Source organism: Microchirus variegatus (genome assembly GCF_963457635.1).
Source record: "Microchirus variegatus genome assembly, chromosome: 10".
Taxonomy (NCBI): domain Eukaryota; kingdom Metazoa; phylum Chordata; class Actinopteri; order Pleuronectiformes; family Soleidae; genus Microchirus; species Microchirus variegatus.
The window spans coordinates 5,365,638-5,392,519 of NC_139811.1; the positions used below are offsets into that span (position 1 = coordinate 5,365,638).

At 44.0% G+C, this 26,882-nt stretch overlaps 1 protein-coding gene across 1 annotated transcript in view; it reads left to right on the top strand.

Annotated features, from left to right (window-relative positions):
- Positions 1–23,851, top strand: part of tanc2a (tetratricopeptide repeat, ankyrin repeat and coiled-coil containing 2a) — a gene marked incomplete at both ends in the record, with an annotated part of 34,180 nt that extends 10,329 nt beyond the window's left edge. The window contains 25 exons of the mRNA XM_083896215.1: positions 3,093–3,232; positions 4,096–4,261; positions 4,346–4,666; positions 8,105–8,230; positions 8,324–8,590; positions 9,981–10,117; positions 11,366–11,597; positions 11,687–11,859; positions 13,969–14,049; positions 14,151–14,351; positions 14,448–14,582; positions 14,675–14,980; positions 15,924–16,046; positions 16,144–16,281; positions 17,533–17,631; positions 18,314–18,505; positions 18,599–18,683; positions 18,796–18,929; positions 19,031–19,154; positions 19,268–19,443; positions 19,760–19,892; positions 20,613–20,704; positions 20,802–20,936; positions 21,119–21,219; positions 21,982–23,851. Coding sequence (XP_083752341.1) covers positions 3,093–3,232; positions 4,096–4,261; positions 4,346–4,666; positions 8,105–8,230; positions 8,324–8,590; positions 9,981–10,117; positions 11,366–11,597; positions 11,687–11,859; positions 13,969–14,049; positions 14,151–14,351; positions 14,448–14,582; positions 14,675–14,980; positions 15,924–16,046; positions 16,144–16,281; positions 17,533–17,631; positions 18,314–18,505; positions 18,599–18,683; positions 18,796–18,929; positions 19,031–19,154; positions 19,268–19,443; positions 19,760–19,892; positions 20,613–20,704; positions 20,802–20,936; positions 21,119–21,219; positions 21,982–23,851 — 5,687 coding nt within the window. The remainder of the gene's footprint in view (positions 1–3,092; positions 3,233–4,095; positions 4,262–4,345; positions 4,667–8,104; positions 8,231–8,323; positions 8,591–9,980; positions 10,118–11,365; positions 11,598–11,686; positions 11,860–13,968; positions 14,050–14,150; positions 14,352–14,447; positions 14,583–14,674; positions 14,981–15,923; positions 16,047–16,143; positions 16,282–17,532; positions 17,632–18,313; positions 18,506–18,598; positions 18,684–18,795; positions 18,930–19,030; positions 19,155–19,267; positions 19,444–19,759; positions 19,893–20,612; positions 20,705–20,801; positions 20,937–21,118; positions 21,220–21,981) is intronic.
- Between the last annotated feature and the right edge of the window lie 3,031 nt (positions 23,852–26,882).

Consider the following 26,882-nt stretch of genomic DNA (forward strand, 5'->3'; position numbering starts at 1 on the left):
AGGGAAAAAACTATAAAATAAATAATGCAAAGGCAGGAGGGTGGTAGGAATAAAGAGAATAAGGCAGAAGGAGAAAGAAAAGTGGGAGAGCAGAAGATCAGAGGATGGAGTTGAGCACTGACGACAGAAGTTATAGTAGTTAATGTAACAGAAGTGGAAAAAAATCTGTGCTGGCTGTATCTGATCCTTCCATTTTATTTTTCTTCAGCTAAAAACGACTCGCACACCCTGTCATTGACTGACCACACACACACACACATTCTTGAACGGCGTCCTCAGTGAGGACACTCGTAGATGTAATACATGCCCTTCTCTCTTACCCTAACCTTGACCATCACAATTAAATAACCTAAACCCAGTTCTACCCCTAACCTTAATCCTCCGATTGTGAGGACCGGACAAAAATAATGTCCTCACAAATATAGATTTGAGTCAAAATCTGTCCTCATATCCCGCTGTGGACACACACACACACACACACACACAGGCTTTTTTCCAGTTTGCTTTGTGTTTGCTTGGTTTTATTTTCAGTCTGACTCTGCGATGCCTCTCTAGTATTCAGTCCACAATTTATAGCTGTAATTACAGACTGTCAGAGAAAGAGACAGAGTATGAGCCCTCATGCTGTGGCTTACATTCTTGTGTGTGCGTGTGTGTGTGTGTGTGCTTTTCCTTTTGGCACATTTAGGCCATAATAGTAAATATATAAATATGGACATTACATTACACCGTCTGGAGTGCATACCTTTTGTATGAGTGTGTGCTAATGATCTCTTCCATTTTCTGTTGTCTGCTCTGACAGATTTACACTAACTTTTCTTCTTGATTGTATTAATTGTATAAAGTAAATATTGTGCAGCTTTGACAGAAAGAAAACCTTTACCGGGAGAGTCTTTCATTTGTCGCCGTGTATTTGCCTTTGCCTCTTAAGAAGCAGCCCATGTGACCAGCAGCACTCGTGAAGGTCGCAGTTGTGTTCTGTTTTATCTCTCTCCAGCAAAGTCAGTGCACCCCCCGGTGAAGGAATAATCCAACGTAACGCCCAATAAAAAAACCACAAGCTGTCATCCAGTGTCCCACCCACCACAGCATGTGCGACACTGTGTCGCCGCGCTGGCGTCTGCGTCTCTCTGAGCCTCAGTAAACACAAGCTCATGTGAACATAGTGAGGAGTAGAAGCTGTAAATCTACACCACAGGTACAGATACAGGTGAAGGTAACTCCATGTGGAGGAGATGATCTGATTAGATTTTGGTGCATTGTTTGCATTCCTGATGACTGGCTAGCACAGGGGTCTGCAACCTTTAGAATGAAAAGAGCCATTTTTGTTCCCTCTGCACCCAAATAAAATTAATCTGGAGCCGCAAAAACCCCATTTGTTCCTTAAAACGAAGATAAAATCACATGTAAAGTCGATACCCAACCTCTAAAGTGGAGAAAAACTACTTGAAATAAAATTATTTTGTGTAGTTTATGTCTGAGGAAAACCTGCATGGCGTAAAGTACATGGATCTAAAGATGGACAGGAATCCAAATGTGAACTTCATGTACTGTAATGGCTCTCTAGGGAGGTTTTTCAATTGGATGTGACAGACAAACAATATCAAAACACTTTTATTTATGCCTTTATCTTGACAAAAAAGTGTGAAAAACACGAGATGTTTTGTTCTTCAAAGCTACAAGGAGCCACTGCAGAGTGGCTGAAGAGCCACATGAGGCTCTAGAGCCGCAGGTTGCAGACCTGTAGTAGAACTGTTCTGTTCTTTATGGAGAACACAAATATAGTGATGTTATAAAGCACTAGGAACAACAGAGGCTGATAAAGGTGCCATTAGTTATGCGGGTAGTTTGGTATTAAATAAACTGTTCGTTTTATTATAGCGCTGTATGGAAAATGGGCTCCAGAGTGGGACATTAGGCAAACGATGATGCTATAATTCCACCTGTCTCTTGCTCTGGTATTCACTGTTGATGATCTCCATCATCGTTGTCGTCTTCCTCATCTTGTATTTGGAGATGGCTTGGTTTGGTTCGCTCAAGATAACGTTTATTTTCGTTCCTTAGTCCCCCTTGGCTTTCTTCGCTCTATCTCCGTTTCTGTGATTTTAGACATTGTCATGTATATTTAAGCATGCTGTATTTTTTGGGGAGCGTAGCAGCATTACAGCGCCACATACAGGCCTGGCATACAGCGTTTAGAGTCATTTTGGGCATTTTGTGAGCGTAAGAGACAGTTTTTGAAACTATGCCGTGCTTATGGCTTACAAAGTAAAAAAAAAATTGTTAACCTCTTCTTCCCTGACCCTCTTTTTTGAGTCCCTGCTCGAAAATGACATGCCCAAACTAAATAGAGTAAATCTCTGCAGTTACAAGCTCTACGTGAATTATCTTGGTATCAAAATAAAGATTCCACCAGAGGTGTCAGTTTCACTGTAGATACCACTGTGTCAGAGTAAATGCACATGGAACACAGCATAAATTAAGGATTTTTTTTCTCTCGCCTAAAAAAATATTGCATTTTAAAGCAAATATCACCTTTACAATATGCAGTAGGAGCTTAAAAACACATGGAGGTCATGTAACAACATGTGGACATGAGCTGTACAAAGTCTGATGCTGTTGAAGTGAAGCAGAGTAAAGTTACAGAGGTTTTAGTAAAGAGATGTGGTTTTATGACGCTTTTGTCGCTGCGTGTGACGCTGCCCCCGGTACCAAGGGCCAACCGTGAAGAAGAGGTTAAGAGAAAGCCCTGTTTCCACGTGGATAAGGCCTGAGAGTCGACAGATATTTACTGCAGGATTGTCAGAGACAAGATGATGAAATGGACAACCACACCAGTAATGAACAAGCAACATTTTTGAGCAATTTTGCCATATCAAATTTATCAAAGGTTTCCATCCAAGAAAATACATCAGTTTTCGTCAGCATATGGATGTTATCCACATTATCTTTGAGGACCTTGTTCTGGAGTGTAGGTGATCGAAGCAGTATGGCAGAACAATCTCGATAATATCACCTGGAACCTGCCGTGGACACAAAAGTTGTCTGAGACAAATTAGAGCTGTAACATACCTCTTTATTTGGTTCACCAGGTGAGGATGAGGAGTTAGGACCTCCACCCTCAGTAGACGAGGCGGCCGATGCTCTGATGACCAGGTTGGGCTTCCTGCTGGGGGATAAGGTCATCAGCCGAGAGCCAGACTCCCCTTACCACGCCCAGGATGACGGACAGGTGAACTACTCCCTGACACATGATGTATGTTTAGTTTACTCTTTTAGTGGTTACTGGTGCAGTGGTACAGTGGCTAATTAGTTAGCTCAAAACAATAAATACCGTGGTTATCTGTATCTTAACTGTTGGAAAAGACTGACTCAAAATCAGACACACTTCCTGGGTTTGCCTACTGCGGAATTAATTAATAATTTCTGGCAAACAAACAAAACAAATATATATATTTCTTTTTTTGTGGTAGAATGTAAATGACTTGCCATAATGCTAACAGAAACAGAACTGTAACCACAATCTATTTTATATTTATAACCTGTTGAACCTCTTTGGCGAATTTAGCGTGTTAGCTACAACGTGTTAGCTTGAAAGAAAGTTTTTCTACTTTATTGGAGCAGCTGAGAATTATCACATGACCAGAAGAGACAACAGGGCAAAAAAAAAACTTGTTTAACATGTTAAATGTCCACCAACAAAGTCTACGAGAGAGAAAGTGTTAGCTAAACTTGGCTGAAGCTAACTGTTTAGCTTCCCTGTGTGGGATAAAAATGTGGACTTCCTCTCTGCTATAATCTCCACTGCAAACTATTGTTTTTCTTCTCCTCTGTTAGAAATGTTTTTAGAGGGTAACAGCTTTTTATGTTTGGTAAAGTTCTGACCGATAGCAGCTAGTAGCTTCTGCTAGCGTCCCGTGTGTTGAACTGCTATGAGCAAGTTTCCTGAATCTCTGGCAACACATCATAGGCATTTTATGACTTAATACACTAAAAATCTTACATATAGCACCATTAACTACCTTTTATGTGGTACTTTAAGTTCATATACACGATGAACTGAGGTTGTTTTGTTGTATGATGTCTGTCCCACAGAGGATCTCTCCTTCCTCCAGTCTGGCCAGTAGCAGCACCTCCCCCTGTTCCACACTGCCGCCCCCTGCTGGAGGAGAGGGCAGCAGCGACAACAGGCACGCCTCAAACCACGCCTCTGTCACCTCCCCCACCTCAACACTGGAAAGCAGAGACAGCGGCATCATCGGTAAGATCATGCCCTATCAAAAATGACTTTCTCCAAATCGTCTGCATTGATTAACCATTCCTTTTTTTTGTCTGTCACTTCCAGCCACACTGACCAGCTACTCTGCAGAGTCGGCAGCAGAGCAGGAAAACAGCGCCAAGTACCCTAGAGACAGTTACCATGGTAGCAGCCTCCTCCTCTGGCAGCAGGGGGGCCGGCCAGTGGTGGCCTCCACGTCCTCCTCCTGCATGGTGACGACGGGAAATTCAAATGACGGCTTTCGGTACCGGGCAGACGACAACATGGCCGCCTCCACGTACAGCCTCAACAAGCTCCACCCGGACCGAGGCCATGTCACTGCACATTCATCAGGCTCCACCCACTCCATACCGCTCTACCTCATGCCTCGCCCCAATTCAGTAGCTGGTAAATATCAAGTGGATGATGTGTATGTGCATGTCCCAGTCCAGGTATTTCTGTGTGGAGTTTGCATGTTCTTGTGTGTGGGTTTTGGGTGAATTCCAATTCCTTGCTTAACCCTCAATCTCAAAAATGTGTGCTCCCTCTAGTGCAAGTGCTGTCCCAATTCTCAGAAAAATTAAGTTGAGGGGCAAGTTTAAGGGCTGTATCGCCCTCAATATTGAGATTTTCCGAGACCACCCTTCGGAGCAAGAGCTACCCAGAATGCATTGCGTGTTTTGACATAGCAAAGATGACGCCGAAAGCAGCGAAACGAGTACGCTACAAATGAAGTATTTTCTTTGTTAATAGAGATATAAAAATAATGAAAACCATTGTATTATTTTAGTTTAAGCCCATATTATGGATTACTTACGTCATTGTTGCATTACATTTTTTATTTTACGATCTTTTGTCAATAGCCGGCTGGTGCGGACAAGCGATCGTTTGCTATGGTTTACTTTTCAATAAGCCAAAATAATCAAAATAACCCTCCAGTTAAGATTAAGGGTTGAGCTTGAGGGTTAAGACAGGAATTGGAATTGGCCCTTACTTTAGTTTTAGAGGTTAATTGGACGCTCTAAATTGCCTATTGGTGTTAGTGGTGCAAGTGGCACTGCGATGGACTGGCAACCTGTCCAGGGTGTACCCAGCCTTCTGCCCTAAAGCAGCTGGGATTGGCACCAGCAGCCCCGCAAAACCCTCATGGGAAGGATAAAGTGGTAAACAATACTGTCTCTCCACCAAGTTCGGCTATTCTACCAGAGGCCTGGGAACCTGAGGGTTCTGCACAGCATCATAGCTGTTCCTGGAATCTAGTGCTCCTATCACCACTTTACTCCCCCACAACATCGTCTCTAGCTCCTTTTTCAACCCTTGGGTATTTCTCAAGCTTCTTGTGTCTCATGTTCCTTCTTCTTGATGTTGCTGTCGCTTGGGATTGCCTCATCTGTCTTCTGCTCTTTATCATCCACCACGATTTCTGGTTGATTAGTCACCACCAGTTTGTTCGTCTGAATCTGAAAGTCCCATAGTAGCTTAGTTTAGCTTAGTCATTCTCAATCTCCTGTAGGCATCTTCCATCTTGACCCTAGGACCTCTAGTCCATACTCCATAACCACTAGGGCCAACCAAAGAAACTCTTGGTCGGCCAAAGGCCTGAAATTTCGACTAAAAATCGACTAATCGGGAGGTGGGGTGCTTTGAGAGTGCAGCTATTTTAATTTGAAAAGACCGTGATATTCGAAAATAATGTACTTCTATAATTGTTGGCAACGCTAATCTGTTTGTCTCAGACCCACTGGGCTGGACTAAACCAAAATAGCGGAAAACAAGGGGGGTGTTCTCTGAAGACAGGCTGTTACCTGTGAAACACGGGTGCTCTAAAACACCCCTATTAGACTTGGTACTTTCCTCCTAATGAAATTCACAATAAAAAAAAATAAATAAATTTTGGTTGAGCCAGAGCGTGTCGACCAATTAGTCGACCAGTCGACTTTGACTTTACAGCCCTAATAACCACAGTGCAGATGTTTCTGTACACTATTCCAGCCACTGGGTTGCGTTGTTCTATGTATGCATTTCCAGCCAGCATCTTTGGGCATCCTTGCGCTCTTTGTCAGACCATTTTCTGCAAACCCTAGAGATGGTTCTGCAACCATGACACATTCATGATGATGCTCTCTCTGCTGTGCTCTCTCCCTTCACACTCTTCCCTGATGGGAAAGAACGACAACACAGTTTCACATACATCGTGAGCTCACTTTTTCATCGTCGGCAAACAAAGCCTTAGTGGCGTCTTCCATGATAATTATGTTTCCACCCTTGGTTTAACACAGGACTTTGCACACACACACACACACACAGTAGTTACACACTTACCACTCTCCAGTTTTATTTCATCTTCAATTTCCTAACCATTTTTGTCTACATCTTGTTGGCTTCCTCGTTCATTTTCCCACCACTGCAGCTCAGGATAACACGAGGCGACTTAGTGAATGTGAAAATGTGAAATCTCTTAAGACACAGTGAGATTATGACTGAAAATGGAAAGTATGAATACACACCACAAATGGTGATAGCGTATAAGTTCAGAGATTGTTCCTGCTGCCACCAAAGGGGCAAAGTAATTGCAGATGAATTTATCACCGATAATTTTGGCATTATCAGTTATTCAAATATATCAGTGTTTGTTTTCTTTACTTTTTTTTTGTGGTGAGCTCTGTTTATGTTCCGCAGCGTGTCCACATCTCACCCCTCTCCTTCCTCATTTCGCCGTCTCTCTCCCTCTCTGCCTCATGGCAACAAAAACCATGAGTACTTTGGAAAAGGAAGGAAATGACGCTGAAAGCACACAACACATACACACAGGATATGAGACACAGCCAGTGCTGACATGTTTCTGTTCATGGAGGTCTTGCGAACGGATTGACTGGATCATGCTTTCGGTAGGTTTCAGCTTGTTTCGTGCGGAGCCGAGACGATTCCGTTCCGTTTATTTGCTTCGTTAGCTTTTGGATTAGCTGTATAGCTGCTGCAGAAGCCAGACTCGGCGAATATCCTGGAAAAGTCGTAGATGACAAAAAGGGACATCATTCTTTTTCTTCAGAAATGATCTCTGTCTACTACATGACCTTTATTAGAGCCCAAGCTCCCCTAGCATGGCTTAAAGGCCATTTTTGTTTTCTGTTTGATGGTGAATTTTATATATTCATTTATTTATTTATGTCCTAAATGGTTGCACGTTAACTGTTAACAAATGCATGCAAAATCTCATGAAACTTTCAATGGAAGAAGGTAGAACAGACTAAGGAGACAAGAAAGCAGTTGGGTGCAGAACTTTGTGCTTGAGTTGAAGTCTGTTTTTAAAACTGTCGTAGAGTTTAGATGATGTGTGCTTTTACAACTCAAAGATACTGTAGCTTTTAAAAAAATAATTGTCATTTTACTGCCACGGAAACGAATCACCATTGAAGTAAAACGTTGACGCATTTCCTTGACGACTGACTGGAAAAAGATGCGCGTCTTGTTTACCGGAGTCCAGGCACCGTTAACCAGTTAGCTTCGTTAGCTGCATTAGCGCCGTTAGCGCGCCTAAAGTCGTTTCCATGACTACTGCGCGGAAAAAGACATGCATGCCGTCATGTTTACGTGCCCCGACGACGTAGTCCAGGCCCCGTTTACCAGTTAGCTCCGTTAGCTGCACTAGCTCCTTTTAGCGCCGTTAGCGCGCATACAGCCTTTTTCCGGTCAGTCGTCATGGAAACGCATCATGCGTTAACGTTGGCGCCATTTACCGCCGTTGACGCGTCCAGCACTAAATTAAATTGACGAAAACGTATTTAAATTCCAGCTACAACCTAAGTCCTTGATAAACATGACTTTCTTTTGTCTTCCTCTCTGTAGCCACTAGTTCTGCCCACCTTGAGGATCTAGCCTATCTGGACGAGCAGCAGAGACACATCCCTTCAAGAACATCCCTCAGAATGCCCAGACAGAATTCAGGGAGTCGCAGTCAACAGGATCACCGAGGTCGACACACAGGAGTCCACTGAAAATGACACAAAAACTCACTGAAAAAAGATGTGTTTATAATTCTCTGTCTATTCCCTCTTTCCCCTACAGTTCGCTTCTCTCCCTCTCTCAACCTGAAGCCGCTCCACTTCGAGGTTCCCAGTCTCTCGTCCGATTGGCTGTTCACTGGCAGGGAGTGGCTCTTTCAGGAAGTGGACGCCTCTCTCTGCAGCGATGACCCGGCGACCGGTCGCGGCGTCGTCATAGTCGGCAACATGGGCTTCGGCAAGACGGCCATCATCGCCCGCCTGGTGGCGCTCAGTTGTCACGGACAGCGAATGTGGCCGAGCCCTGCTGGAAGCCAAAGCAACCCCAAGTGTAAGCAGCGAAGACAACATCTGCTTGTTTATATCCATCAAATAATCCATGTTATGGTGGTAAAACATTTAGTTTAAATTGGAAAACAAGCGCACAGCCTTGTGGAGAGCCGTCTCCATTGCGTAAAATATTTTCTTTCTGCAAGAGTGTAGATTTATTTCCTAAATGGTTGCAATTTAACTGTTAACAAATGTATGCAAAATCTCATGAAACTTTCAATGGAAGAAAGTAGAAGAGACTAAGGAGACAGGCACCGTTAAAGGAATAGTTCGGAATTTTGAACATAAGACCTATTTTCCAACTCAGCCGGTGTGATGGAGACGTCTGGATACGTTTTCAAGAAATTTCATTCAGTTCTTCTAGTTGCAGAGTTCGCTGGTGCTATGGCTAGCGCAAGTCAATGATACAAGTTAGCATGGCATTAAAAACACTCATACCGACTCCACAGTGCACCCTAGGCAAATCGATTGTAACGGCAGACTATCGACGTACATATCTGTGTTGATAGAATAATATTTGAAACAAAACTAACGTCACATCGCATGAATTTTTGAGGGGACTACTCCGCCGCTGCCGGAAGTATGACGCGCTGCTGCTGCTGAGACATAAATCCTTCAAATTGCAAGGTTGGTTTTATTTCAAACATTCTATCAACACAGATATGTACATCGATAGTCTGCCGTTACAATCGATTTGCCTCAGGTGAACTGTGGAGTCGGTATGAGTGTTTCTAATGCCATGCTAACTTGTATCATTGACTTGCGCTAGCCATAGCACCAGCGAACTCTGCAACTAGAAGAACTGAATGAAATTTCTTGAAAACGTCTCCAGACGTCTCCATCACACCGGCTGAGTTGGAAAATAGGTCTTATGTCCAAAATTCAGAACTATCACTTCAACCAGTTAGCTCCTTTAGCTGCATTAGCTCGTTTAGCGCCGCTAGCGCGCATACAGTGGAAGTGGGTGCCAAAAATTGCAAAACAAGCGCACAGCCTTGTGGAGAACAGTCTCCATTGCATAAAATACTTTCTTTCTGCACAGACAAAGATGTAAACTGCGAGTTGAACGGTTCTTCCGTTTTTACTGCTTGCTCAATATCATTCTGTATTCTCTGTACTCGGTTGGCAAATGGAGGGAATGTAATAGAGTTTTGGCAGGAGACGGAGCAACAGTGCTCTCGAAAAAGACTCCCTGGGAGTTCCTCCAGCTACGAAGACAACCTGATTCATTCTGTAAGCAACAGCTGAGTCATTGTACAGGATCTCTTCTGACCCTCCAGCAAACTGCAACCACAGATAAATAGCTTTTGTATTCATATCTTCTCTTACATTTTAAATGAAGATGGATTCTAACAGTTTGTTTCCCCCCCTCCTTTGCACCCTCAAAACAGATGTAGCGCCTGTTTCTCTTTCCAACGACTCCTTGGGAAGGGGAGGAGGAAGAGGAACTGAAGGAGGAGGAAGCTGTCCAGGAACTCCAGAGATGAGGAGGAGACAGGAGGAGGCTGTGAGGAAGCTTGCAGGACAGGTAGATCCATTGTATTAGACGATAATGTTACTGGACAACCGATAAAAAGTTCATATTCACCTAGTGTTTGAGCTCAGGCCACACCTTGGCAGCACAGCACTGTCATAAATTTAGCTTTTTACGATGTTTCAAAATAACCCAAATCTGTAAACAATATGATCACAGCTGCGCAACATTTTCCAGCTTTGGCATTGTTGGGTATTGTCTTGGATTTATTGCTTTATATTATATGTGTCTGTTTTGTAAAAAATAAAATAAATTAGCTTAGCATAGAGAGTGGAAAACAGTGTAGTAACAGCTAGCCTGGCAGCAAACCAAGATTATCAACAGAATTGTGAGGAACAAACAGTTTTGACGATAACGCCTGTTTGTTGTGTTGTGCAGCGCGGTTCAGCGCTATGATTTGTGATGCTAATGCGATAGTGGAATGGTTTTCCACTGAGGGGAGTGTAGCCCTGATGACGATAGTTTCAAAAGTAGGAATTTTCACTTGCGATAAATTAAAGTAGCTTAACTTTACTCCCTCTGTTTTCCCCTTCTTTTATAATTTTCTTCAGTATGATTTGTATAACAGTCGTTAACTTTCTCAGTCACATTTGAGCGAGGAGTCATTACTGCTAAGCTAACAGCTAAGCTAGCATATGTGAATATGCAGTGCTTTACAAATTTATTAGACCGCCTGACATAAAAACGACATATTAAATACTTTAGGAATCTTTCAAAAACTTGTTTAAAACTAAATTTTCAATACTAATTTTGATTTATTTGGCAAATAAAAACACTGAATTCACCTTTTTATATACGCAAATTTCAGCCAACTCACTGGGCTTAGCTCTAGCTCGCTTATTCAGTTTTTTTCTGACTTTCAGTTGGACAGTTTGACTATGACTATGTGTTGAGAATATTAATTGACAGTTTGACAGGTCCCACTCATTCAACACTCATACGTACAAGAATTGTCGTCACGCCGTCTGCCGTCGCTTGACAACCAGGTGACACTTCTGGAAGCTGCTGATGCCACCAAAATAAAGAGTCCACTGCATAAAGAAACCTAACTTGTACTTTTTATGACTTGCTTTTTGTATAGTACACATTAGAAAAACAAGATATATTAATTTACAAGCTTTAGGGGTTACGGTAAAGGAAAGGTAGAATACAAAGGCAGTGGTAATGCAGCATTACTGATGCTAACAACCCTTAGCCACCAAGAAGAAGAAGAGTTTATCACTCAATCGTCTGTCTTTGCAGGTCGTCTCGTATCATTTCTGTCAGGCTGACAACTGTTACACGTGTCTGGTTCCCGAGTTCGTCCACAACATGGCGGCGATGCTAAGCACCGCCCCCCAGTTGCTCGCCTACCGGGAGCTGCTGCACCAGTCGCCGCAGCTGCAGAGCATCCTCAGCCTGCGCTCCTGCATCCAGGATCCGAGCTCGGCTCTGCAGAGAGGAATACTGGAGCCGCTGGACGCTCTCTACAAAGGTACGTGCACGTTCTACTGCGTTCCACTCTTCTATTGAGCAAACGCCCCCGTGTTTTATCTGTGATGGTTCACGTTGTTGTTGTTACAGAGAGGAAGTTGCAAGTGGAAGGGGCGGGGCTTATCGTTCTGATTGACGGGCTAAACGAGGCAGAGTTCCACCGCCCAGACTATGGTGACACGCTGACTTCCTTCCTGTCCAAGAGTGTCCTGAAATTTCCTTCCTGGTTGAAGATCATTACTACTGTCAGGACCGGTCAGCAGGTACACACACACACACACACACACACACACACACACACACACACACACACACACACACACACACACACACACACACACACCCACACACACACACACACACACACACACACACACACACACACACACACACACACACACACACAGTGCCTAGGCCTAAACCCTAACCCTAAAACCAGGTTTCAACCCTGACTTAAGCCCTTTAAAGTCAAAATGCCTTCACAAAGATAGGTTTGCATGTATTTTTGGACCTCATGAAGATAGAAATACTAAGTAAACATTGTTTTTTCATTAAAACAAGATCATCAACAACACTTACTGACACATTCACTCTATTTACGGGGTTCATGTTATGTAGTGTTGTCAAGGTTTGAAAAGTGCTTAAAAATGCTTGCAATATTGACTGTATTTATTTAAAAAATAGCTTATTGGCTGAAAAGTTTGCTTATTAGATAAATAAATACCAAAACTGTGCCTGGACCTGTGTGACAGTGACTATTATAAAACACAATTGTGATTGTTCATAGCAAAATCCCATCTCTTGTAATGTGATAGAAAGTCAAATCATCATTTTTGTGTATGCATGTATTTTATTCTAATATTTAAGCACTCTTCAAGGACCAAAGTGCTTGAAAAGTGCTTGAAATTGACCTTGGAAAAGGTGTAGGAAGCATGTATTTACAGATTTCTCATGTAGTGTGTGAGGCTGTAGTTGTACGAAACCAAATAATCACACAAAGAGATAAAATGTGCTGCAATCTGCGATTATATCGGACATATTTTTGAGGAAATGTAAGATAATAGTGATTATTCTATTCTATCGCATAGTGCATTTGGGTTTGGCCAAAATTAGGTTATTATGTTTGTGGCACTTTTTCCATGTTATTTTAAGGAATTAAAACTCATTTTAAAGCCAATTAAAATGACTTGCTTGTTTGGATTGGAGCAAATTAATCGTGATTTATGAACGTGGAACTTTCCAAGAAGACACATTTAAGGAGGGAAGGATGATTATCTGTGGCTTTTCACTGGAAACTGGAACTGCAAAAAACATCCCCTCCAGCCACAATGACCCAAGATAATCTATGTGTCAAACATATTTCTTACTCCACTCTTATTTCACAACATCTGAGCTGACGACATGTTTTTATAATTATATTATTAACCGTTATGAAAGCAACAGCATCTTGTGTGTTTAAATAATTACAGATTATTTTCTTTTGTAATAGTCGCTGTCTTTTACATAGTTGTACATATTTGTGTCCAGTGAGTCAGCGAGAACATTAAATAATAGGCCAGACACAGCTTTTTTTAGCTCATAATTAGCTATTAAGCTACAGCTACAACATGTTATGTTGGTATGTTAAGTAGTGCTGTGCAAAAGGTTAACACGTTAACGCACGGCGCATTTCCATGACGACCGGAAAAAGACGCGAATTACGTCATGTTTACGTGCCGCGACACCGGAGCCCAGGCACCGTTTACCAGTTAGTTCCGTTGGCTGCATTATCGCCTTTTAGCGCCTTTTAGCGCCGTTAGCGCGCCTACAGTGGAACTGGAGCGATCTGTTTATTAAACGAAAAGAGCAGCACTACAAATAACCAGCGTGTGTGTGTACTGCGTATGTGTGCCTCTGTTTTTAAACTTTAGCGTTACTTTACAGACTCATTTTAACAATCGTGAGTCACGTAAACATGACGTCACGCGCGTCTTTTTCCGCTCAGTCGTCATGGAAACGTGCGTTAACGTGCATTAACGTTGACGCACTAGTTATAAGATAAAACATACAGTGATGGAATAAACAGTATTCATAGAATAAAATACATGATTTCATGTTAACTTTAATAGAAGCAGAAAGATATTGAAATAGAAGCAAAATATAGTTGATGTAAGTGTAGCTTTACTTCACTGAAGACTTAATTAATTCATCTGTTCAACACTGTAATTAAATAGTAATTATTTGTTGGCATAATTGAACAATAATTGCATAATCTTTCATCATACATGAACTGAAATTACTGCCAACGTTGGCTGTGTAGCAAAAAAAAAGCTTGCATATAGTGTCTTTAAATCAGTTTGAAATAACAAATCCTGTTTCTCTGACCACACCAGGACACCACTCTCTCTCTGCCGTTTCACCGCATCTCGCTTGACAAGATGGAGGAGAACAACGCCATAGACCAGGACCTGCAGGTCAGACCTCCACACACTCTCCCTCTGCCTGTCTTTCCATCTCTCTGTCAGTCTGTTTGTCTTATATATATGTGTGTGTCTCTCTCTCTCTGTGTCCTCAGGGCTACCTGATGCAGCGCATCCACAGCAGCAGCGAGATCCAGAGCAACGTGTCGCTGAGCAACGGTCGCCTGGACAACGCGGCGCTCGGCAAATTGACCGGCCACCTGAAGAGCCTGAGCAGAGGCTCGTACCTGTACCTGAAACTGACCTTGGACCTGATAGAGCGAGGGTACCTTGTCCTGAAGAGCTCCAGCTTCAAGGTGAAGAGAGAGGAAATTTAACGTATATTGTCGAATCTACAGTAAACATGGAGACATTAACTCTCTCTGTGTGTGTTTGTGTGTGTGTGGGGATAGGTGGTTCCTGTGAGTCTAGCAGAAGTCTACCTGCTGCAGCTCAACATGAGGTTTCCCACCCAGTCGTCTTTTCAGAGAGTTCTACCACTGCTCAACATAACTGTGGCATCACTGCACCCGCTGACTGAACAGCAGGTACACACCATTTCAGTTGCCGCGTCTTTCTCGTTGCACATATGTAATGAAATGATGACTCTGTAACGTCTCCCGTTGTTGTCCTCCCGCAGCTGTTCGAGGCGGTGAACGCGAGCGCTCTGACCGGCGGAGCGCTGCAGTGGGACGAGTTTGCTCAGCGGCTGGAGCAGCTCTCGTCTCTCCTGCTGAGGCGGAGCGACGGCAGCTGGATGCTGAACCACACCTCCTTCAGGGAGTGGCTGGTTTGGAGGGACGAGGGCCAGGACGACAGGTTCCTCTGCGACCCCCGCAGTGGGCACACTCTCCTGGCCTTCTGGCTCTGCAGACAGGAAGGGAAGTTGAATCGGCAGCAGACGCTGGAGCTGGGACATCACATCTTAAAGGCTCACATCTACAAGGTTAGCTTACAAGAGTCAACACAAAGGACCATGTTTTCATTTATGTATACACTAGTGTATTTCACGATGTAGACAATACAATTTGGTCAAGTCCTAGTATACAAGCACGAGTGGGTAACGTATTTATTGAATGAAGTTTGTTTACCTCCGCACAGCTTGGGGGCAAAATGCCCTTTTTCAATTTTTTAGTATTAGGTACAGTCATTATTTAGTTTAAAGCTCAAAACGTGTCCGCTAAAATGCTCAAGGGTCAACATTAAAGATGCATTATGTAATAAATCTAAATCAACTGGGCATAAAATCCTCCTAATATGTCACAGACTCAGGAATAATGTTCATATAACAAACTAAACTCACCAACAACAACAGCACAGCCAACATATTTGCATTAAAAATCTATATTTTGCAGACTGCAAATCATGTATATGTTTTGAAATCATGTTTTTGCATGTGGCGCCACCTACCGCCGTCTACCAATCATTGCAGTCAGTAGAGTCTCAGCTGCCGAGCAACCACGGGTTGCCAGTTACGTCAGAAAACGAAACCTAAAAGACCTCGGTATTTTGAATTTGAGTGTAGTAACCATTTTCGGCCACATTCTTACATATGGCACCTCTAACGCACATTAACGCATGGCACGTCTCCATGACGACTACCCGGAAAAAGACACGTGTGACGTCATGTTTCGTGTTGTGGCACCGGAATCCAGGCACCGTTTACCAGTTAGCTCTCTGTTAGCTGCATTAGCTCCTTCAGCGCTGTTAGCGCACCTACAGTGGAACTGGAGCGGTCTGTAATAAACATGACGTCACGCACATCTTTTCCCCGGCAGTCGTCATAGAAGCACATCATTCGTTAACGTGTGTTAGCGTTGGCGCTGTTAGCCGCCGTTAGCGCGTTAACGCGCCCAGCACTAAATATTATCCGTGCATCTCATCTCCAGGGTCTGAGTAGGAAGCTTGGGGTTTCCTCCTCAGTTCTTCAGGGGCTGTGGCTGGCCTACAGCACAGAGAACCTGAGTCATGCTCTGTCATCTCTGCGTAACCTCTACACCCCGAACATCAAGGTAACTGCTGTGTGTGCTGCACACACACAGATTCACACACCTTATTATACTGTATACTCAGATACTCATGCTGTAACTTGGCTCTCTACCTGTCCAGGTGAGCAGGTTGCTGATCATGGGTGGGGCTGACGTGGATCACCATAGCGACGTCCTGAACAACGCCCCGCTGCTGTGTGTTCACGCCCACCTGGGCCACAAGGACGCTGTGGCGCAGCTGCTCGATCATGGAGCTCAGGTGATATAAATGTAGTCTGCTTTTATGAGGCGTTGACACACAGTTACCGAAAAAAACTATCCCTGTTGTAAAGTCACAATTCTGACTCTAAACTCAGAATTCTACACTTTAAACGCAGAATTCTGACTGTAAACTGACTTTATCTCCGAATTCTGACTTAAAACTCAGAAATCTAGACTTTAAACTCAGAATTCTGACTTTAAACTCAGAATTCTGACTTTAAACTCAGAATTCTGACTTTAAACTGACTTTAAACTCAGAATTCTGACTAAAACTGACTTTAAAACTCAGAATTCTGAATTTAAACTGACTTTATTCTCAGAATTCTGACTTTATTCTCAGAATTCTAGACTTTAAACTCAGAATTCTGGCTTTATTCTAAGAATTCTGACTTTAAACTCAGAATTCTAGACTTTAAACGCAGAATTCTGACTTTAAACTGACTTTATTCTCAGAATTCTGACTTTAAACTCAGAATTCTAGACTTTAAACTCAGAATTCTGACTAAAACTGACTTTAAAACTCAGAATTCTGAATTTAAACTGACTTTATTGTCAGAATTCTGACTTTATTGTCATTCTTTTATTCAGAATTCAAATTCAAAACTCAAATATTTTTTTCCTGTGTCGCCCTAATCCTCTTCCGTACTTACCAAAGTCCATAGAGAAAATAACCGATTTTAGCTCAAGTGGACATGAGAACTGCTGTTTTGCTGCTGCCTAGTTAGATAAATTTGTGCCACTTATATACAACTGAACGAAGGATTTCAAACACCATAGTCACAAGAAAACAAATTTGAATTTAATGATGGAGGCAACAGTGGATCAACAACTCCTGTGTGCTGTGATTTAAAATCCCTGATTTTCCCTGATGGACTTTGGTGTGGGCGAGTACTCTGTTCGCAAAGTTCCAGCCGGAAAAGGGCGTTGGAAACGGTGAGGGGAAAAAGTGGCAAATGTACAATGTGGATTAAAGCAGGCAGAGATTTTATCAGATGAGCCTTTTGATAAGTGGCCACTATCTCTTTTCCTTTTTCCTGTCAGTAATCAGAGGTCAAATGAGCAGAAACAAAGGAATAACAAGCTCAACAGGCTTCATTTACTCTTCTCCTTGTGGCTTCCTGACACAATGAATGATGATTAATGAATATAAAATATGTTTTTCCAGAGGTGTTCTTCTATCCTTTCCATCACACATTACTCAGTGCCTGTCAATGCGCTCAGTTAACGTCCTTCTGTGCTGTATTTCTAGGTGAACGCTCAGTCTCACGATGGTTTGACAGCGCTGGGCTTCGCTGCTGCGGCTGGACACATGGACATCGTCGTCACGCTGAGTCAGCACAAAGCTAAGGTATCATATATTAATACAATTTATTGGACTATAACGTAAAGATTAGTGCTGTCAAGCGTTAACTAAACGTCAACTTTAACGTATGACGCGTTTCCATGACGACTGACCGGTAAAAGACGTGCGTGACGTCATGTTTACGTGACTCCGGATTGTTAAAATGAGTCTCTAAAGTAACGCTAAACTTTAAAAACAGTGGCACATATACACAGTACACAGGTACGCTGGTTATTTATAGCGCTGCTCTTTTCGTTTAATGAACAGACCGCTCCAGTTCCACTGTAGGCGTGCTAAACGCGCTAAACGAGCTAATGCAGCTAATGGAGCTAATGGAGCTAACTGGTAAACGGTGCCTGGACTCCGGTAAACACGACGTCACGCGCGTCTTTTTCCAGTCAGTCGTCACGGAAACGCGTCATGCATCAACGTTTTACTTCAATGGTGATTAGTTTACTGGTTATTTATAGCGCTGCTCTTTTCGTTTAATAAACAGACCGCTCCTGTTCCACTGTAGGCGCGCTAACGCCGCTAAAAGGAGCTTACGGCGCTAAAAGGAGCTAACGCAGCTAATATATATATATAATATATATATAATATACCACGATATGTGGGAAAACATTTTTTTTTAAACTGTTCAAAGCAAAACAGACTTCTCTATAAGTGTCCGTCTCTCCGCGTGCTGCAGGTGGGTCACGTGGACGGCTCCGGTCAGTGCGTGTTGGTGCACGCCGCCCAGCGAGGACACCTCGGCGTGCTGCACTTCCTGTTAAAGACGGCGGACTGGAGCTGCACTTCCTGCTGCGGCCAGAGGGGAGCGAGCAAGGCCCAGGCGGTGCAGCAAGCTCTGACTGCGGCGGCCAGCATGGGCCACACAGAGGTCAACACCACACACACACACACACACACTCATACTTGTCTTCGTGAGAATATTCACTGACTAACCCCGCAACAACTACATGTGTGTGCACAGACGGTGTCACACCTCCTCGATCTTCCAGAAGACGAAGGAGAGAAACCTGAGATCAACACACTTGACAGTCTGTGGGGAGAGACAGGTACGACAACACAACAAATCCAGGAAGACTGTGGATAGTTTAATGTTTTAGATAGAAAAATAAATGTATTTGTGTGTGTGTGTGTGTGTGTGTGTGTGTGTGTGTGTGTCAGCTCTGACAGCAGCAGCAGGAAATGGCAGGTTGCCCGTCTGCAGACTGCTGCTGGATCAGGGAGCCGCCGTTGAGCAAGGCAACAGGCGGGGTGTGACTCCACTCTTCAGTGCTGTGAGAAGAGGCCACTGGCAGGTACGGTACCACACACACACACACACACACACACACACACACACACATACAGGAAGTAAAGAGGTTTATTTTGAGTGTTGGTCTCCCTCTGGTGGTCTCAGGTGGTGGAGTTGCTCCTGAATCACGGGGTGGACGTGAACACGGTGGACCAGCAGGGTCGAACGGCTCTGATGACGGCAGCCTCAGAGGGACATATGCCCACCGCCCGGCTGTTGCTGGAACATGGTAATCTACCTCACCACCAACAACAACAATAACAATAACAATAACAAAAACAACAATAATAATGGTTGTGAACATGAAATCCGAAGTAGAAAATGAATCCCGGTCTTTTGCAGGAGCGTCTCTGGATCAGAGCGACAGGGAGGGGTTAACGGCGCTGAGCTGGGCGTGTCTGAAAAGTCAACTCCCGTTGGTCCGAGAGCTGGTGGAGAGAGGTGCAGCGACGACTCACGCAGACCGCAGCGGGCGGACTCCTCTGGACCTGGCCGCCTTTCGCGGAGACCCAGAAGTGGTTTGTGAACCGGATCCACTTTGCATTGTAGAAATAGTGTCAGTCGCTGCTGAACAAGAGCCCTGTAATCTGCAAAAGAAAGTGTAGCTGATACCTACACTACCGTTCGAAAGTTTGGGGTCGCCTATACAATTCTGTATTGTATTGAATACTGTATTATTCCAACTTTGTATGACAGAACACAAAATTCACATGCAATTATCTGCACCTGGGGCAAAACCAGTAGGACGCGGGCTTGATAATCTCCTTAGATGAACAGCTTAGTTTATAAAGTTGGTGTTAACTGTTCGTGTTGGCCTCCCTCTCCCTGTGTTAGGTGCAGTTCCTGGTGGATCACGGAGCGTCGGTGGAGCACGTGGACTGCAGCGGCATGCGTCCTCTGGACCGAGCGGTCGGCTGCAGAAACACATCTGCAGTCATCGCGCTGCTCAAAAAAGGAGCTAAGATAGGTAAAAAGGAACATGACCCAGTAACGCCATAGATAGATAGATAGATAGATAGATAGATAGATAGATAGATAGATAGAGAGCTAGAGAGCTAGAGAGCTAGATAGAGAGCTAGCTAGCTAAAAGACAGATAGCTCGATAGCTAAAAATAGATAGATAGCTCGCTAGCTAAAAATAATGAGCTTGCTAGCTAAAAGATAGATAGATTAGAGAGCTTGCTAGCAAAAAAATAGATAAATAGCTTGCTAGCTAAAAGATAATGCGCTTGCTAGCTAAAAGATAGATAGATAGATAGATAGATAGATAGATAGATAGATAGATAGATAGATAGATAGATAGATAGATAGATAGATAGATAGATAGATAGATAGATAGATAGATAGATAGATAGATAGATAGATAGATTGGAGAGCTTGCCAGCTAAAAGATAGATGGCTAGATAGCTAAAAATAGATAGATAGCTCGCTAGCTAAAAGATAATGAGCTTGCTCGCTGATAGATAGATAGATAGATAGATAGATAGATAGATAGATAGATAGATAGATAGATAGATAGATAGATAGATAAACCTTTGATACACAAACCCCTGGAAAATGATTCTAATTCTGTTGATTTGTCTGTCAAAATAAAGGACAGTAGACACTATAACAACAGTTGGCCTCACATATTGCATTTCTGGTGTGTGTGTCCGTGTGTCCGTCATGTACATACTTGTGTGTTTAGGACCAGCAACCTGGGCTATGGCGACCTCTAAACCAGACATCCTCATGGTTCTGCTCAGTAAACTGATCCAAGAGGGAGACAAACTGTACAAGGTAAACACAACCTTTGTTTGTGTTTGATATTATGTGTGTGCGTGTGTATTTGTTCCAAACCCAAAACGAGTGTTTTGTGTCTTTGTGCAATCTGTAGCAAGGTAAAGTGAGAGAAGCTGCTCACTCCTATCAGTCGGCGCTCCAGAAATTCCCAGGAGACGAGCTGAAGACGTTCAGACAGCTGAGAGTGTGTGTGCTGCTCAACCTGTCGCGCTGCCGCCGCAAGATGAACGTGAGTCTCTTTGTCTTTGTCTAAGTCACACAAACGCACATAAATAATTTTTTATTTGGTCAAATTTGCACTAAATTAAGATTTAAAATGCCTTTTCTTCTCCAGGAAACTATAATTGTGTCGAGTCTCTATTCTATAATGTCTCTGCTACATTATGATTCCTTTTTTTTGCTTCATTTCAGGATTTTAGCCTCGCGGAGGAGTTTGCTACCAAGGCACTGGAACTTAAAGCGAAATCCTACGAGGCCTTTTATGCCAGAGCTCGAGCTAAACGAGGCCGCAGGTAATTATACAGCAACATAACAACGAGTCTTTGAACGCTTTAAAGTGGCCCGAGCCAGATCATAAACTGTGCACACAGAGATTTAATGTTGTTCATTTTGTAATCGGTCTCAAAGGTTGTTATTTTACTTCCTCTGAAACTACTTCTGTGAGTCCACTTTCTGAGTCTGCAGAGGTCGGCTTTGGTCCATGTGACGTACACTACCGTTCAAAAGTTTGGGGTTTCTTAGTTTTTCAATGAATATAACATTAAATGAATCAGAAATGCACATAGGTGTATAGAGGCCCATTTCCAGTGTTCTTACGGTACATTGTGTTTGCGAATGGTGTTAGAAGACTATTGGATGATTAGAAAACCATTGAAAACCTTTGTGTAATGATGTTAGCACAGCTGAAAACAGTTTTGCTGGTTCTTTGATGAAAGGAAAGTTTGAAGGAATTGTCGCCATGTATGTGCATGCGGAAAAGCACAGCAACTGTCTGTAACAGAAAGTAGAAAGTATGACCCAGGCCTTCTCTCCTTCTGGGTCTCGGCAACTGATAGAATTGGACAAATGACAACCTGCGACAATCTCAACTCATGTTTGGAAACATAAATTCTCAACAACCATCGTCCCAGGTTGCTGTCTGATGAGAAATCTGACCGTCAACTGAATAAATTCCCTCGTTGCTTACTTGAATGCATTAATTATTGCAGCGTTATTTCAGGTCAGCATATTAAATGCTCTTCTGTCTCTGCTTCTTCCTCCTCTCGTCATTCCAGACAATTCCACGCTGCTCTGGAGGACCTGATTGAGGCCAGTCGTCTGTGTCCGTCCAACCGGGAGATCCAGCGCTTGCTGTCTCGGGTCAAAGAAGAGTGTCGGCAGGTTGCTCAGCAGCAAGAACCTCCTCCTCCTCCTCCTCCTCCTCAGTCACACCACGTCTATCAAACGAGTGCGTCCGTCAGTGACGCCAGGTCCAGGGATTCCGGTTGTTTGCAAGTGCATGACAAGGAGGGCCTTACTGAGGAAGATGAGGAGGAAGATAAGGAGGAGGAGGAGAGGTGTTACAGGAAAGAAGATCCTTCTCAGAACTCTTCTTCCTTCCACCAAGCACATGGGGTTCAGAATCTTGACACCCACTCCCGGCCTGGGGGGCCATCTCCCTCCTCCCTCTCGCCCACTCACTTGTCGTATCATCATGCTTCAAGTCCCATGCACTCCCCTTCCTCCTCTTCGCCCGCTCACGCTGCTCCTCCCCCGTCTTCTTCGTCCTTTCACCATTTCAGCCCTCCTTCCTCGCCCATGCACCATCAGGCCGGCCCGATGTCAGAGAACATCCCCGCAGGTCTGCACCGCTATCCGCCGTCCATGTCGGCCTTCCACCACTCAGAGCAGAAACAGCACCACTACATGTCTGATCAGATGTCCTTTCAGAAGCAGAACCCTGCCCAAGGCCAATGGCTTCAACCAGCCAAAGTCCAGGTGGTTAGAACCAGTCAGCCCAGTTCCTCTTCCCACTCCAACGTGATTTTAGGAAGCTCAGCTTACTCACAGTTTGCCAATCTGCCCCAAGAACTGGCTGAACTGGGAGAGGGAATTTGCTCCAGTCCCTTAAATGTCAGGCCAGGTCTGCAGGTCCAGGCTGGTCTGAACTCTGGAGCTCCATATCCGCTACAGGATGAGGCAAGATCTGCTTACGGAAGAGGAGCAGGAGGAGCAGATAAGACAGGGATGAACCGGTTTGCTCAGGCCACACAGTTTAGCCGCAACCAATCCAAGGCAGCTCACTACCCGATGGAAGTTACAGAGTTTACATTGGGAAAAAAGCCGCCAGAAAGCTTTCCGTCATTGCAAGAGTATCAATACCACAACCAGGGTGGGCCACGACGCCCACTCAGCGGCCATCCGACCCCGTCTGCTGTGACCTCCGGCCGGCCTCTCAACCAGAGCGTCAGCGTCTGTTTCCCTCCCAGCAGCAGCGGCAGCCACGCTAGCGGGCAAACACCAGGTCCGCTCTTCAGGACCTCAGTCTCCACCCAGCACATAGATTTAACTCCAGATCCGTCCTCCTCTGTGGGAGGGGTCACCGGTTACCACGATGATCTCTTTCTGATCTCGTCTCCTCAGTCGGAGGTGTGCATGGTGGGAGGGGGCACATATCCCGGCGAGGCAGGCCGATCCTCGAGGAGCACGCCGTTTATGGGCGTCATCGACAAGACGGTGAGAGTGCAGCAGCAGCAGCAGGCTCCGCCCAGTTCCTCGTCGTGCCTGAGCCCGTCTCGCTCCTGGGCCGTGTCCTCGGTGGACACGGTGGTCACCTCGCCGGGCAAGAACCCCGGCAGTCAAGGCGGCTTCGCTCAACCGCAGCCGTCGTCCATCGCCTACCACAACCGCAGCAACAACAACGCTCACAACGGCCACGTCCTGCACGACGGCCAGCTCAACTACTACGAGGTGCTGCCCCCCGGTGGTCCGCAGAGTGACGGCTCCTCCGCGCAGGTGGCCAGCCACATTCCTCCTTACCTGGACGTGAAGCTGGCCCGAACAATGCCGGTGATTCACAGCTGCTCGGACAGACCGGGCGAGAGGAAGACGAGACCGACCTCGCCCGTCAAACCAAAAAGACCCTTCGTCGAGTCCAACGTGTAAGAGAGACGTTTAAATGTCGAGTCAAGACGGGACAGGAAGTATAATTAAGTGAACCCTTAAGCGAAACCTTTGTATCCCAATAATCCTTGAGATTGTGGCGTTTTCGAGGTCGGGTTAATGCTTGACACAAATAAAGTCGTTGTGTGTGTGTGTTCCATGCAATGTGTTGTCGTGCAACATTCAGAGGAGATGCAATAATACGTGTTGGTTGTACACATGATGACCAGAGTTGGTTTGTTTGATGCACCAGGTCATTTGGTTGTGCTCCTCGTTGAAAACAAGAAGCTAGCTAACTTCTCGATGAAGTTGCACGAGTACAATATCAGAAAAACATATTTGTCACAGGTCAGGTTTGGGCAGACACAGCTCCTGACGCTGTAAAGCACAAACGGGAAACACTTGATCGTGGAAACAATATACGCAAAAATAAAAGACACTGAACTGTCCCGCCTCCATGTTCCCTGATCGTCTCTCGGGGGCCTATCGTAGATATACAACTGATGTCTCTCAGTGACGTCCGCTGAGAAGGGAGAGACACAAAAGCACCACTATTATGACCTTAATCTGCTGTTTTGACGCCTTTTTAAAGATGATGATGATGATTCGCATTTCTAGTTTGAAGCTCTTAAGTGATACAATGACTGGAAACCTGGATTCCTTCCAGGCTCTGTAACCCGTGCTGGGCAGATGTTGGTCAGAGACCCCGGTCCAGTCCCCAAAGCCATAGTTTAAGAAACTAGGATGATGCTGTCATTGAAAGAGCACTGGCTTACTGTTTATAAAACAAAAGTAAGTGGTATTTATCTTTTCTTTTTTTTCTTTTTTTAAGTTATGTCCGTGTTAACCTTTATGAATTGTGTCTCTTTTAAACCCTCTGTCTGGGTTTGGCGTTTTAGATTTTTCATCTGTGAACATAAAGAAATTGCAGATATCGACATCGATATCGAGAAAAAACATGTAAACTATGCCTTTTGTAGATGTTTGGATGTTGTTGCTTCAGGTAGATTTTCATTTTTTTTAATTCTACCAGAGCCGTTCACACTCACTGCCATGGAAAAATGCTTAAATGTCCCATGAGGTCCCAATTACGCGGCTCCTGCTGCAGTCAATAATTCAGAAAAGGCAAATTAACGCCATCTGGTCGTTCATTATAAACCGTTCATTAAAAGAGTGAATGTCTCGTCAGCTTTGAAACTATAGTCACAGCAAGTCTGTTAATGTTGGGGGTTTTTCTGTCAGGGTTGACCCGGTGTGTGTGTGTGTGTGTGTGTGTGTGTGTGTGTGTGTGTGGCGCGGTGGTGTAAAAACCCCTTTGATGCTTCTTTGGTTTAGCCTTTTAAAAGACAAAAAAACACAAGTACTGTGTACTGAGTACTGTGCTGTGGACATGTATTTCCCCTTGAGGACAATAAAGTCAAAGTGCAACCAATGTTAGGCACAATTTAACGTGTGGTGTGTTTATGTGCTAGCTGCAATCTAGCGTGTCTGGCTAGCTCGTTTGCTGCTAAAAAGCCAAGTATTGCATTTCAAGACATAGATTATCAGCACTATTAGGCCATTGGTATGTTTTAAAAACCTTTTAACAAAGGTTTTGTAGCGTTCTTGACCCATAAGTTGTGATGCTAGGATGCTATTCGACGTTTGGCCTTCATTAGCATATCTTTTCTACTCTAGTCCACGAAGCTAAGGTACTCCAGCTAAACTTGTTAGCCGAAGTAGCATTATTGTGCATTTGCCAAACATGTAATTTTGGAATTTCTAAAAGTCCTATAATGCTACGAGTAAAGATGTGGTTTTCAAATATAGTTATAAGCTAAGCAGCTAAGCTAGGTCTACCAGAGTATTTTAGAAACAAAAAAGCTAACTTAAACTTAGCGTAAACTATCAAGAGTGATTGAATGTGACGTTCATGATTATGTTTTCAACAACTGTTGTGTCTTTGTTACTTGGAGTAACAAAGACACAACAACTCTTTGGAAACTCTTTTTCCAAAGAGTCCAAGAATATGGTTCTTTCATGTTTTTATGTTCCCTGAAGGCCACCGTAGTTTCTAATACACACTTGCAAAAGCAAAGGCTATTTAGTGGGCTGTAATATGCAACTTCACCTCTGGATGCCACTGAATCCTACGCTGTTGTCCTTCAACTCGTTCTGCAATATACAGTACTACAAAAAAAGATGCTGTTTTATTTGTTCTACAAGATTCTTTAAAATTCCAATATTGACTTCGCCGAGATTTTACATTTTGAAATTATTCAACTGGAAACAGGGCGTCAACCTCATACCGTGACTCAAAGCTGCTGATGTCACCTTATTTCCGGCTCCTGACCGTGACTCGGTACGTTTCCATGCACATTTTAAGTCGATCTAAAGTGGTAGCGTCCAACGTAAACCGTCCAATAATGACACGTAGATATACTGGGACAGTACGATCACCAAAATGAACCAGTATCCGTGCTAGCCTCCCTCCCATTCATTCTCCTCCTGGCAATCGCGGCAGTCCGGAAAACGTCGGAGGAGGCAGGAGAAGAAAATGAGTTAAACTGTCTGAGCTTAATTCTGCGTTCACTTTAAATGCTCATTTTCGCGCCGGGGGCATTCGCGTCAATCGCGCCGCGGGATCACTTTAGTGCAGTCACATCATTGTAGAAGTTGACTTATTTTGGCCAACAGATAGCACAAACCCGGCCGACGCAAAATTCGCAAACACAACGTTAAAGACGGACGGCTGAAAACCTATAACTAGCTTAAATTTGACGGCCTTTGACGGCATTTAAGCCTTGTTGATATTCTTCACCAAGAGAGAAAGTTTAACATGTATTTATTAAATTAACTGCTTGTCTCGCCTGATTTTTAGTTTCCAAAGTTTTCACACAGAGCAGCTTTAATAATAACTGCTTAAACCTACCAGCAGAACATGAATGAATCCGAGTCTAATGTATGACCTCTGACCTTTGGCTCAGTCTCTCTGAACACTGCCATTTCTCTTACTGCTCAGGAGCCTCCAGCTTGTTATAGTAACTCATTCACT